The 11,930-nt window shown below is 52.3% G+C and overlaps 1 protein-coding gene across 2 annotated transcripts; it reads left to right on the top strand.

The window, feature by feature from the left end:
- The first annotated feature begins 311 nt into the window (after nucleotides 1-311).
- On the top strand, nucleotides 312-5,972 carry Mief2 (mitochondrial elongation factor 2). Of its 2 annotated transcripts, none has more exons than XM_052197409.1 (4): nucleotides 312-488; nucleotides 2,947-3,099; nucleotides 3,297-3,459; nucleotides 3,987-5,972. In XM_052197409.1, exons 2-4 carry the CDS (start codon nucleotides 2,953-2,955, stop codon nucleotides 5,039-5,041), a joined length of 1,365 nt encoding a protein of 454 aa, XP_052053369.1. In that variant the 5' UTR covers nucleotides 312-488; nucleotides 2,947-2,952; the 3' UTR covers nucleotides 5,042-5,972. The 2 variants fall into 2 exon arrangements, with proteins under 2 accessions (XP_052053369.1, XP_052053368.1); XM_052197408.1 differs by lacking the exon at nucleotides 312-488 and adding an exon at nucleotides 495-1,276.
- The last annotated feature ends 5,958 nt before the right edge of the window (nucleotides 5,973-11,930 follow it).

Here is an 11,930-nt window from a genome sequence, read left to right as displayed (position 1 = left end):
CCCGGCCGCCGCCTCTGCGGGAAGTGCTGCTAGGCGACTCCCAGAGCTGCAGGCCTGCCGGGGCCAGAGTTCTGGGACTGGCGAGGCCTGCAGGGGTCCCGCTGGAGATGATCACCACTTCCAGTCTCCCGTAGCAACGTGGAGGATGGGGTCCAGGCACTGCCGCTTGGGTTACTGTAGGCTCTGGAGCTGCCCTGACCCCGGGGAGATTGTGGTACCAACGTCAGTGACAGTGTGTGAGGCATCCGTGGTGATGGTGGTGGTGGTGAGACTTCCGGGTCTTTGGGGCCCAGCCCTTCAGCTTCTGGACTGTTTTGCTCATGTGTAACATGCTTCCCAAAGCACGCCAGAAGCAAGGGAGAACTCAGCATGTGGCGGCTTAGAGAGCAGGATGCACAAACACTCAAAATTCGCCCTTGGCATCAGGACTCCAGCCACCGTGCTTGTTTCGTGCTCTAGACGACCAGCGAATCTCTTCGGCCAAGCTGGTAATGGCCATCTTGCCCTGACCAGAACACGGTAGTTTCCCATAAGCAGACACTGCTGTTCTATGGAAGTACAGGGTCTGGCATCCAGTGTTTCCGGAGGGAAGAGACTGGTAGAGTTTGCACGACAGGTGGCGGGGCTCTTCCCAATGTGTGCCAGACAGGCCAAAAGGAAATGAGACCACCAGGCACTCTCACAGGGGCGAACTTGAGAGGCAGAATGTGGGCCTTTGGCCTAGGTGCAGTTTTGCCTGCCTGGCCCACCAAGGGACTGTGAGCTCTGACAGCCTTCTCCACACTGAGGCTCCCATTACAAGTACACACAAGGTCAGATGTGAGGCTAAGGCACGACTGCTGAGAATTCGATGTCAGCTGTGTGGCTTTAGTGTGAGGCCCTTTCTCAAAATAAAACAAAACAAAACACCCCCAAAGAAAATAAACTAGACCAGACCCCGAATGATTGTCACACTCACCACCTCCCCCACCTTGCGCTAACAACACAACCTTGCGCCTTTAAATCCTGAGTGTGCCTGTGGTTTCCGCCCCCGACGTCGCGGCCGTGCCTGGCGATCATTGGCTGAGCTGCTCAGTTTTGAGCACGTGTGCGCAGGAGTTGTGCGCTCGGATTGGAGCAAAGGCCTGCTTATCCAGCGTGCCTTTCGGGTCACTTGCCGCCCCGGGCCTCGGCGTTCGGTTCCCGGGGTTTGGACGTTCCATTCCTAGGCGAGTCCTGGGCCTCCAGGGTCCCACTCGCCGCGTCCTTGGGTCCATGCGCTGACGCTCGGACGCAGGTACAGCTACAGTGCACAGGGCGGCCCTGGGGTCTCCCGCACTGGGCGTGGCACGCACCCCAGTGCAGGTGGGGGCGTGGCCTGTGGTCGCTGCGGTGGGAGGGAGGACTTGGGAAAGGAAGATCAGAGTTCGAATCCCAGTGGTGCCTCTTCCCGACTTGGGTATTGCACATGATGTGCAGGGCCTCAGTGACTTCGCTCTTGTATAGAGTCTAAGAGCCATTTGTATGTGGTTACACATTTCTGTTCAGCCCTGATTCACCACAGTCAGCTTTGGCTGAAATGAAAGAACAGGTTAAGTCCAGGCTGTGAAGAGTCCGGTTATTTTGTTATTTTTGTTTTGTTTTGAGTAGAGGCTCTATTATGTAACTCTGGCTATCCTCAAACTCAGTGTGTAGACCAGGCTTGCCTTGAACTCAAGGAGATCTGCCTCTGCCTCCTGAGTGCTGAAATTAAAAGCCTGCATCACCGAACAGGGCCTGAGCTGGTTATATTTAGCCACCTATTTTATCCCCTTCTTACTGGAGTTTGAATACAAGATGCCTCTGGGGCTGAGTCCCACTTTAGACAGCTGATGGGATGTAAGCCCTGTTTGCAAAGTGGCTTGCTGCTCTGAGGGCAGTGGTAGCAGTTCCCCCCTGGCTGGCCTTTGACCTTGCCAGGCCCTAGGACAGGGTCTTATTTTTAGTCTGGGGAGCATGGACAGGTGTCTCAGCTGAGTCACACAGTGCTTCAGGCTTCAGCTACTCTAGGCATCTTGTCACTTGGCAACTGGGTCCCAAGGCAGCCATGGCCCTGAGAGAAGGGCTGAAGTCCTTGGTGCCCCAGCGGGCAATGACCTTCCTGGCTTAGTGGACTGGGCCTAGAGGTTTCTGTGTCTTTTTCCCAAGTTCCTGACCAGGCCAGGCACACACCTCTCAGTCCTCCTCACTGGTCTGTCGTTCAGATAACAAAAGCCCTTGGCTCCAGGCCTTTCTCTCACTTTCTTCCCTCTCCAACTTTGTTCCAAGTCCATGGGCCCTGGCCAGCTTGTCCTGATCAGTGCTTACTTAGGGTTACTTCGCTCACCACTGGACCCTGGGTGGGGCCTTCAGCCTGGCCTCTGATGGGGTTACTCTACTCCAGGTAGCTTTCTTGTCAAGATCTGGGGGGCTATTATCTAGATCCCTGAATTTACTAAGGGTCTATCAAAGGTCTGACAGGCCCCACCCAGGCAAGCTTTCTAGAAACCCATATTACAAGTCTTTCTGGGGCTTCGGGGTTTCTCCTGACAGGCTTTTATACAGTGTAAAAGTTCTGGGTGGGTCCTGATTAGGAGTGTGAGACCTGACCAAGAGGCATGGGGAAAATACTCAGGCTTTGGGGGTGGAAGAGTCTAGAGGCTGTGCTCTGAGTCCCAGCCCTTAGCACTCAGTTTGTGGCTTGGCAGCTCATGTCTTTGTAAACTCAGTGGTGATGGTGAGCCCAGATTCCCAAGGTCTTGGGGTAAAGTCAGGAGAAAGCCTTTTCCAGGGCTTGGAGGGTCGCAGGTTTCAGGAGGGTCTGGCAGGTTCCCTGCTTGCCTCCAAGAAACTCTGAGCAGCCCTTTTTCCACGGGTCCACAGAACCCACCCTCTTGATTATCGCTAAGCATCTATGCACGCCGGCCCTACAAATTGCCTCTCTTGCAGGTGACCATGGCAGAGTTCTCCCAGAAGCAGAGGAAACAGCATGGCAGCGAGGGCCTGGGCAGTGTGGTGGACTTCCTCTTGGCTAATGCTCGTTTGGTGCTAGGTGTGGGCGGGGCCGCGGTGCTGGGCATTGCCACCCTAGCTGTAAAGCGGGTAAGGCCAAGGGGGCAGGGCCTGCCTGAAACCTCCCCAGGAGGATGCCGGGAGGTGGGTGTGGGGGAATGGTGGGATTCTGAGGTTGGACTGGATCACAGGGCCCCCACATTTTCACCCTAGCTTCCTGGTTTGCTTCCCCCCAGCTTTGCCAAGGCCCCCCCCCGATGCTCTGATCTGTGTCACTTTGCCTGTAGCTCATCGACAGGGCCACTAGCCCTCGGGATGAGGATGACACCAAGGGGGACAGCTGGAAGGAACTGAGTCTGCTGAGAGCCACATCACACCAAAAGCCCCAACCCCCACCTGCTGCCTTCAGCCTGCCCGCAGCTCCTGGGTCCCCCTCCCCCGCTGCCCCAGGTGAGCTGCGCTGCTTCCCTCTGGTGTGGTGAGTCCCCTGTGCATGCCCATGCAGAAGCTGCAGTCTTCACATATTTCTGCCCCTCTTTGGGTTGTGGGTTCCTCAGATGTTTAGTAGGTATTGTAGGTTTGCGGTTTTCTGGATAAAGCCCAGAGCCTCACATATGCCAAGCTCTACCGCTGAGTTCCACCACAGCCCCGGGGCCCTTGTTTCTGCCTGTCTGCTTTGTGCTACAGCAAGGTTGCACCAGATGATGGTGGAGAGCCGCAGATGGGGAAACTGAGGCCTGGAGAGGGGCAGGATCTGTCTTCCCCATTCTCCATGAAGTTGTTGTAGAAGCCTAAGTGTTGGGTCCCTGGGCCAGTGACGTTGTTGTCATCGTGCCCTCAGTGTCCCATGACCTGCCGTCAGGGCTTTCTCAGTGGCTTATAGGTGAGCATGGAGCCATCACCCAGCTAGTGAGCAGGTCGAGATTTCTTAAAGTGTGGGGCCTCTGATGTGTTCTGGATGCTTCTTCCCTCTGCAGCGGAGCCCACACCCACTCATCCTCAGCCGACACCTACGCTCAGCTCTGTAGCACCCTTGTGCCTGACTTTCCAAGAAAAGCTACTGGCCTTCGAGCGCACCCACGTGATTAGCCTGGAGGCCCACGTGACTTTGGTCAAACAGCTGGCTGGAGACATTGCCTTGGAGCTGCAGGCCTACTTGAGGTGCAAGTTTCCAGAATTGCCCTTTGGTGCCCTTGTGCCGGGTGGGCCGCTCTACGAAGGGCTACAGGCGGGGACTGCCGAGCACGTGCGTCTGTTGGCACCTCTGGAGTTGGAGCCAGGGCTGTGGAGCCTGGTACCTGGCATGGACACTGTGGCCAGGGAACCTCGATGCTGGGCCGTACGCAGGACCCAGCTTGAGTTCCATCCCCGCGGGTGCAGCCCATGGGACCGCTTCCTGGTGGGGGGCTACCTTTCCTCCCGTGCCTTGCTGGAGCTGCTACGGAAGGCCCTGTCAGCCTCTGTCAACTGGCCCGCCATTGGCAGCCTGCTTGGGTGTCTGATCTGGCCCAATGTGGCTTCGGAGGAGCTGTTGCTCAACGTGCAACATGAGTGCTTGGAGTTCACTTTAGCTGTGCTCATGGTGGTCCCTGGGGCCAGCACTGATGGCCGCCTTCTGCTGGCCTGGCCCCTTGAGGGGCTGGCTAGCAATCTCTGGCTTCAGGATCTGTATCCGGTAGAGACTGCCCATTTGCGGGCTCTGGATGACCAGGATGCTGGTACTCGGCGGAGGTTGTTGCTGCTGCTGTGTGGTGTGTGTCGTGGCCATCCGGCTCTGATGAGGCTTGGCCGGAGCCACCTGACGCAGGTGGTTCTGCATCTGGGTGAAGAGGAAGTGGCCTGGACTGAAGAGGCCTTGGGGGAACGGTTTCTGCAAGCTCTGGAGTTTCTGGTGGGCAGCTTGGAGCAGGCTAGCCTGCCCTGTCACTTCAACCCCAGTGTGAACCTCTTGGGTAGCTTTCGGGAGGAGGAGATCGATGACATTGGCTACGCGCTGTACAGTGGTCTCCAGGTTCCCGAGAGCCTATTCTAGGTGAAGGAGGACTGTGGTTGACATGTTTTCTGATGCTGGAGAGCCAACCACCTCCCTCCAGGACACTGCAGTGTGGTTTGCTTTATTTTAGCCAAAGTGGAGGAGGAGTGACATGACCAAAGCCCACACGTGGGCGCGTGTCTGGGTCATGTGATCAGGAGGCCTGAACCCAGAGTCTGGGTTGCTGACATCTGAGTGTGACTGGCCTGCCCTGGCTGATGCCCCTGAGCCCTCTGGGATTCGTTTAGGAACTGGGCTCAGGCTACCATCAACAGCAATGAACTCACCAAGAATGAAATGTGGTTCTTGATTTCCTAGGCTTCACCTAGGCAAAGGTCGGTTCCAACATTTTGTCAAAAAAGGAAAATGTTCTTGGGTGGGTAACAGGCCCAGGTATCCTGGAGGCACTCAGAGGGAGTCAGCTGGGGGACTGCTTCTAGGTCTTGAAGGATAGTGGTTTTTTTAATGGTGGTGTGTTTGTTTCTCTGATTGAGTCCTCAGGCCTTGAGTCTGAAGTTGACTCCCTCGCTGCCTGCCTGCCTTACACCCCAGGGAAGGAAGATCTTGTTCTCTCCTGTTTGTTTTCTCGATAGGCCACAAATTACCTCTGGGAGAATCCTTCCTTCCTCACTGGGGAGCTGAGCTCTGTGCTGCCTATGCAAGGCAATCCCATAATGGCTGTGCCTAGACCTCACCACAGGGTAGAGGACACACCCCTCCCAGGGGCCTGTGAGCAGACCTGGCTTCTGCAGCGTGCCAAAATATTCACGATAGATATGTGTCCTCACCTTGCACCCTGGTCAAGGTGGCATGGCTGGAGGAGGGAGACTCTTCTGCAAGGGGGGCTTTCTGTTTTAGGTACCACCCCCTTAAACACACACTGAGACAAAGCCATGCCTTGAAGATGCAAATAAAAGGAGAAAGAACTGTCTGCATGTGTGCTTCTTGCGGACTGTCTGCATGTGTGCTTCTTGCCGACTGTCTGCGTGTGTGCTTCTTGCTGACTGTCTGCGTGTGTGCTTCTTGCTGACTGCGTGTGTGCTTCTTGCCGACTTTCTGCGTATGTGCTTCTTGCTGGCAGCGATGGTTTTGGCTGTGGAGGTTGCTTGGAGCTTCACAATCTTGTGGCTGGATGTGAAGGCTTGAGAGTCATCGTGGAGATATAAAATGTCTTCAAGTTTAGGAGGTGGCTCAGTGGCTGTACCCTCATCCCCTACCAGCTCTGTATAAACAGGGCTGAGACCTGCCATCTATACTGTGGGGAAACAGTTGTTGGGCCTCACCTGAGAGGCCATCATGTATGTAGCCTCAGTAACAACTGAGGATCCACCGCCTCGCTCAAGCACCAACTGATTGACGGGCACTGCCCAGTCTTTTGGTTCAGACCATCCCTGCCCCACCTGAGCCTTCAGCCATAGTTTTATCTGGCCTTGAGCTCATGCTACAATCTAATGTGAGAAATTTAGGGTGTATGTGTGTGTCCATTGGAAACAGGGTGTCTAAAAGGCAGATGGGCTGGGAGAGAGGTACCTCATTCCTCTGTATGTGGGCCTTCAGTTCCAGGTATGGTCTGTGACATTTATCTGTCTATCTAGATGGGGTTTCTCTGTTACAGCTCTGGCTGTCTCTCACTTTGTAGACTAGGATGGCCTCGAGCTCACAGAGATATACCTCTGTGTATCGGCCTCTGCCTCCTGAGAGTGTTGGGACTAAAGCTGTGCCCCACCACACCTGGCAACATTTGCACTTTTAATACTACAGTTTTCTTTGGTAATCAGACAAATGTCTTTTAAAACAGTTTTTCTTGAGTCAGCGGTTGCAGCAGAAAAAGCCCAGTACATAACCCAAGGCAACATCAGCAACCCTGGTGACCTATGGATCCTCCACCCTGCCTGACAAAACAGTCTTTGCAGTTCACAGGCCGGGCCTTAGTGGGTGGGTGGCCCAAAGCCTAGACTTTTCAATTTTCGTGGACTTTAGACGGAATGCTCCACATATGGACTGCAGGCAGAGTACCGTTTCCCAGTGTGGATGCTGGCATTTGAGGTAGGTTATATGGCCTCAGTAACAACTGCGGTACGCTGGTGGTTACTTGGGGCAGATTTCTCCATTCCAGGGATGGCTGGTAGGAAGCAAGTGTCCTGATTTGCTTTTTATTGTCCAAAAACAACTTGGGGAGGAAAGGGTTTATTTGGTTCACATATACAGAGTCAGCTGGGGAGGCCATGGCAAGAGCTCAAGGAACCTGGAGGCAGGAGCTGGTGCAGAGACCATGAATGCTACTCACTGTCTTGTTCCTGACTACTTGTTCAGCCTTACAGAACTCAGGAACAGCTGCCCTGGAATGGCCCTGCCCACAGCTGGCCGGGCCGCCCCCCCACATTAGTCATGAATCAAGACAACCCCCTACAGGCTTGCTTACTGGACAATCTGATGGAAACATTTTCTTGAATAAGTTCCCTCTTCCCAAATGACTCTAGCTTGTGTTAACACAACACTAGCCAGCACATTGTCTAAAAACAGAACATCCCATCACAAATGACGCAGCTGAGTCTCCACAGGTGTGGAATGGGGGAGGCAGGAACCAAGCCTGGCCCAGCAGTTTTTAGTCATGGAACACCCAGGAGTTTTGGATTTTGAACCTGTGAACTCTATGGTATAAATATGAAGCGTCACTAAAAGGCTCATGTATTGAAGGCTTGGTCCATGGTGGCTGATGATGGCTTCTATCATGCTCAGAAAAAAATCTGTATTAGCAAAAAAGGGCAGGGGCACAGCTCAGGGGCAGAGCCTGCGCTGAGAATGAGGTCCTGGCTTCAGTCATCAGCAGAATTACCAGCAACTGAGCTCAGCAGTGGAGGGCTGGCCCACTGTCTGGAAATGAACAAACCACTGGCAGGCCTGACATGATCTGCCCATCAGACTGTTGCTATGACAGGGACATATTTGGCAGCTGCCAATAGAGTTGTTTTCAGAGATTTCCACCCAAGGAAAATGGGATCATGGCTGTCCTGGTTAGTTTTGTTGCTAAGTTGGCACAGGGTCATCAAGGATGACGGAACCTCAATTAAGCAAACGTCCCTATCAGACTGGCTTATAGGTAGTCTGTGAGACCTTTTCTTGGTTTCTAATTGGTGTGGAATGGTTCTGTCCACTGTGGGCAGTGCCAACCCTGGGCAGGTGGTCCTTGGTTGAACAAGAAAACAAAACTAAGCAATACAAGGGGGAGAAGCCAGTAAGCATCTCTTCCGAGGTCTCTGCTTTAGTTCTGCTGACTTCCTTGCATGATAGACTATAAGCTCTAAATTGAAATCATCTCCTCCCCCCAAGTTGTTTTTGGTCACATGTACATCACAACAGTAGAAAGAAAATTAGGACAGTGGCTTTGACAAATTACTTTCAGGGAAAGAAAGCCAAGTATGAATCAAAGTTGTTATTTTAAAGCAGAAAAGTAAAGGAAGAAGAGAGAAAGAGGGGCGAGATCTATGAGTGCACACAGGACAGGATGAGTGTGAATGCACACACAACAGGATGACAGGATGAATGTGAGTGCACATGGGACAGGATGAGTGTGAGTACACACATGACAGAATGACAAGATGACTGTGAGTGCACACAGGACAGGATGACAGGATGAGTGTGAGTGCACATGGGACAGGATGACAGGATGAGTGTGAGTGCACATGGGACAGGATGAGTGTGAGTGCACACAGGACAGGATGACAGGATGAGTGTGTGTGCACATGGGACAGGATGAGTGTGAGTGCACACAGGACAGGATGACAGGATGAGTGTGGGTGCACACGGGACAGGATGAGTGTGAGTGCACACAGGACAGGATGACAAGATGAGTATGGGTGCACACGGGACAGGATGAGTGTGAGTGCACACAGGACAGGATGAATGTGAGTGCACATGGGACAGGATGAGTGTGAGTGCACACAGGACAGGATGACAGGATGAGTGTGAGTGCACATGGGACAGGATGAGTGTGAGTCCACACAGGACAGGATGACAGGATGAGTGTGGGTGCACACAGGACAGGATGACAAGATGAGTGTGGGTGCACACGGGACAGGATGAGTGTGGGTGCACACATGACAGGATGAGTGTGAGTGCACATAAGACAGGATGACAAGATGAGTGTGAGTGCACACGGGACAGGATGAGTGTGGGTACACACGGGACAGGATGAGTGTGGGCGTATAGGTGTAGGATTAGAATGGCTCTCAAGTTACATCTTTGAACTGCTAAGAAATGTCCCTCCCTGCTTCTGATGCTGCCCAGCGTGTAGCTTGGGAGCTCACCTTAGCAGCACATTCAATAAACAGAGAGGTTGGCATGGCCCCTGCACAAATGGATTCTATGCAAATTTACAAAGTATCCTCTGCCCTGCCTCTTGGATTATACTCATGTCTGTAAATTAATCTGTGCTAGAAGGGAAAAGCTGGGAGTTTTAACCAGGTTTTATGAGGGCACTCTCTTTATGGTGCCAAACCTCAACTCCTTTGCATGACCCCTTCAGTCCTGGGCCATCCACTGCAGCTGAGGCTGTACCTTCAACAATAGCCTTCCTTGGCCTCTCACAGTGCCAAGCCTCAGTTGCTCTTCATGATTCCTTCATGATTTCAAAACCAATACCACCTGGATGACTCTTACAATTACCAAGTCCCGCTGTAGCCCAAGGTACAACCTTGGCCATCTCTGGAACACAGCGTCTTTGTGCTCGCAGAAAATGCTTCCCAGATTTCACTTCAGTGATGTTGGTCTCTTCTTAATCACCCACCAGTTTCTTAGCTGCAGCTAGCCAGCATCAATTGTCCCAGTGGTCCCTTTTATTCTGGACTCAGAGCCACATGGCCAAAGTTGCTGAATTCCACTGCTTGCTGGGGCTGGACCATGGCCCCCTTATTCTATCACCAGCTTCCTGTTTTCTAGCTCCCTCATTACCCAACTTGGCTGTCCTGGAACTTGCTCTGTAGATATATGTTGAACTCAAGATCTGTATAGCTCTATCTCCTGAGATCACCACACCAGGACTTCAAAAGCTTTTCTTCACCTAGAACTTCGTCTGTCCCAGGCTGGCCTTGAACTCAGAGATCTGGTTGGCTTTATCTCCTAGGATTGAAGGCTTGCACTACCAAGCCTGGACCTAAAGTTAGCTGGGTGGGATCTTGCCCGAGGTCACCACTCTCTTAAATGTGTTCATCTCCTTGAGCACAGGCCTCAACTCCACTCACTGGTGCCCTTTTACTCTTTGAACCAAATATTTTGTATTTTTTCTGTTTGAGCTTGCTACTCTCCATTAAAACACTCTTCAGAAGAGTGAACTTAAGGACCCACACAACAGAATTTATATCAGGCTGTTTTGAGACTCCCTTAGCACCAGGCAGACTCTTCAGACAATGGCAAAAACCAGCCATGCTCTTCACCAAAATATCACAAAGACAGTCTCTAGCCCACATATTACCATTCTTCTCTGTTGAAACCTCTTGGGCCAGCAGGCCTACACAGTTCAAGTCACCCTCAGCACCACTGTCTTTCATATTCCCACTAGGTTGGCCCATTAAGCCCCACTTAAAGCACTGATTTTCTAAATTTAAAGTCCCCAAATCCACATTCTTCCAACAAAAACATGGTCAGACCTACTGCAACAATACTCTACTCCTGGTACCAACTTCCTTCTTAGGGTTTTACTGCTGTGAAGAGACACCATGACCAAGGCAACTCTTAAAAGGACATTTAATTGGGGCTGGCTTAAGGGTTCAGAGGTTCAGTCCATTATCATCATGGCAGGAAACATGGCAGCATCCAGGCAGGCATGGGGCTGGAAGAGCTGAGAGTTCTACATCTTGATCCAAAGGCAGACAAGTGAAGATAGGCATCCCATATGGTTAGGAGGGTCTCATCGCCCACCCCCACAGTGATGCACTTCCTGTAACAAAGCCATACCTCCTAATAGTGCCAGTCCTTGGGCCAAGCATATTCAAACCACCACACTGCCCTTCTAGAGGACTAGGGTTTGGTTCCTAGCACCCACATTGGACGGCTTCCAACTACCTGCAGCTCCAGCTCCATGGACTTCATGCCCTCTTCTGGCCTTGGTGGTACCCGCACACATGTAGCATACAGACATTCATGATGAAAAGATTCCTCTTATCATGGCCTTAGCATGGGACCCTAATAGGTGTGTCCCTGAACTCAGCCTCTGAGGACATCCTTGATGGCCATGTTGGCTCCACTCAGCCTCCAGCTTCTCTGCCACAGCACCCCTCCATCTGGCAATCCCACTGCCATCCTCTCCTCTCCTCGTCTTGTTCCCTCACTGCCCTTCTTCCTCACACACACATATCCTCCCCCTCACATTTATTCAAGGACTTCATGCAGTGAACCCAGGGAACAATTCTCCCTCCCTCCCAACATCTGTCCCCTAGACAAGGCAGCTAAGAGACCTTAACACTATTTGGACACTATGCTTCCCCTTCCCTAACGCACACTGCTCTAGGTCTAGTCTGCTCTCACTGGACCTAACACTCTCCAGCCCCCAGCCCTGGACAGCCAGCCTCTCCCTCACTCCCCACTCCAGAGAGAGAGAGAGAAAGGGGGACAACATTTCCAAATAAATAAACAAATGGAAGGCGGGCTTGGCAGCACACATCTTTATTCCCAGTCCTTGGGAGGCATTGGCAGGCAATCTCTGAGCTTGAGGCCAGCCTGGTCTATAAAGCAAATGCCAGGACTACACAGAGAAATCCTGTTTCAAAAAAAAAAAAAAAAAAAAAAAGGAGTAATGACGTAATGACTCAATTTCAAGAAGTCCTTTCTGAGTTTGATGCCAGCCTGGTCCTGTCTTGAAAAAAACAAAACAAAACCAAAAACCAAACCAAAC

Source organism: Apodemus sylvaticus, chromosome 10 (assembly GCF_947179515.1).
Source record: "Apodemus sylvaticus chromosome 10, mApoSyl1.1, whole genome shotgun sequence".
In the NCBI taxonomy this organism is placed as follows: Eukaryota; Metazoa; Chordata; class Mammalia; order Rodentia; family Muridae; genus Apodemus; species Apodemus sylvaticus.
Note: the sequence above shows the minus strand (reverse complement) of the source record. Positions and strands in the feature narration are given on the sequence as shown.

What these genes read in the sequence shown, in the direction of transcription:
- Mief2 (XM_052197409.1), top strand. Translation starts at nt 2,953, where the DNA reads ATGGCAGAGTTCTCCCAGAAGCAGAGGAAACAGCATGGCAGCGAGGGC. An exon ending in CCACCCTAGCTGTAAAGCGG is followed by an intron (nt 3,100 to 3,296) that starts GTAAGGCCAAGG and finishes CTTTGCCTGTAG; the next exon opens with CTCATCGACAGGGCCACTAG. An exon ending in CCCCTCCCCCGCTGCCCCAG is followed by an intron (nt 3,460 to 3,986) that starts GTGAGCTGCGCT and finishes TTCCCTCTGCAG; the next exon opens with CGGAGCCCACACCCACTCAT.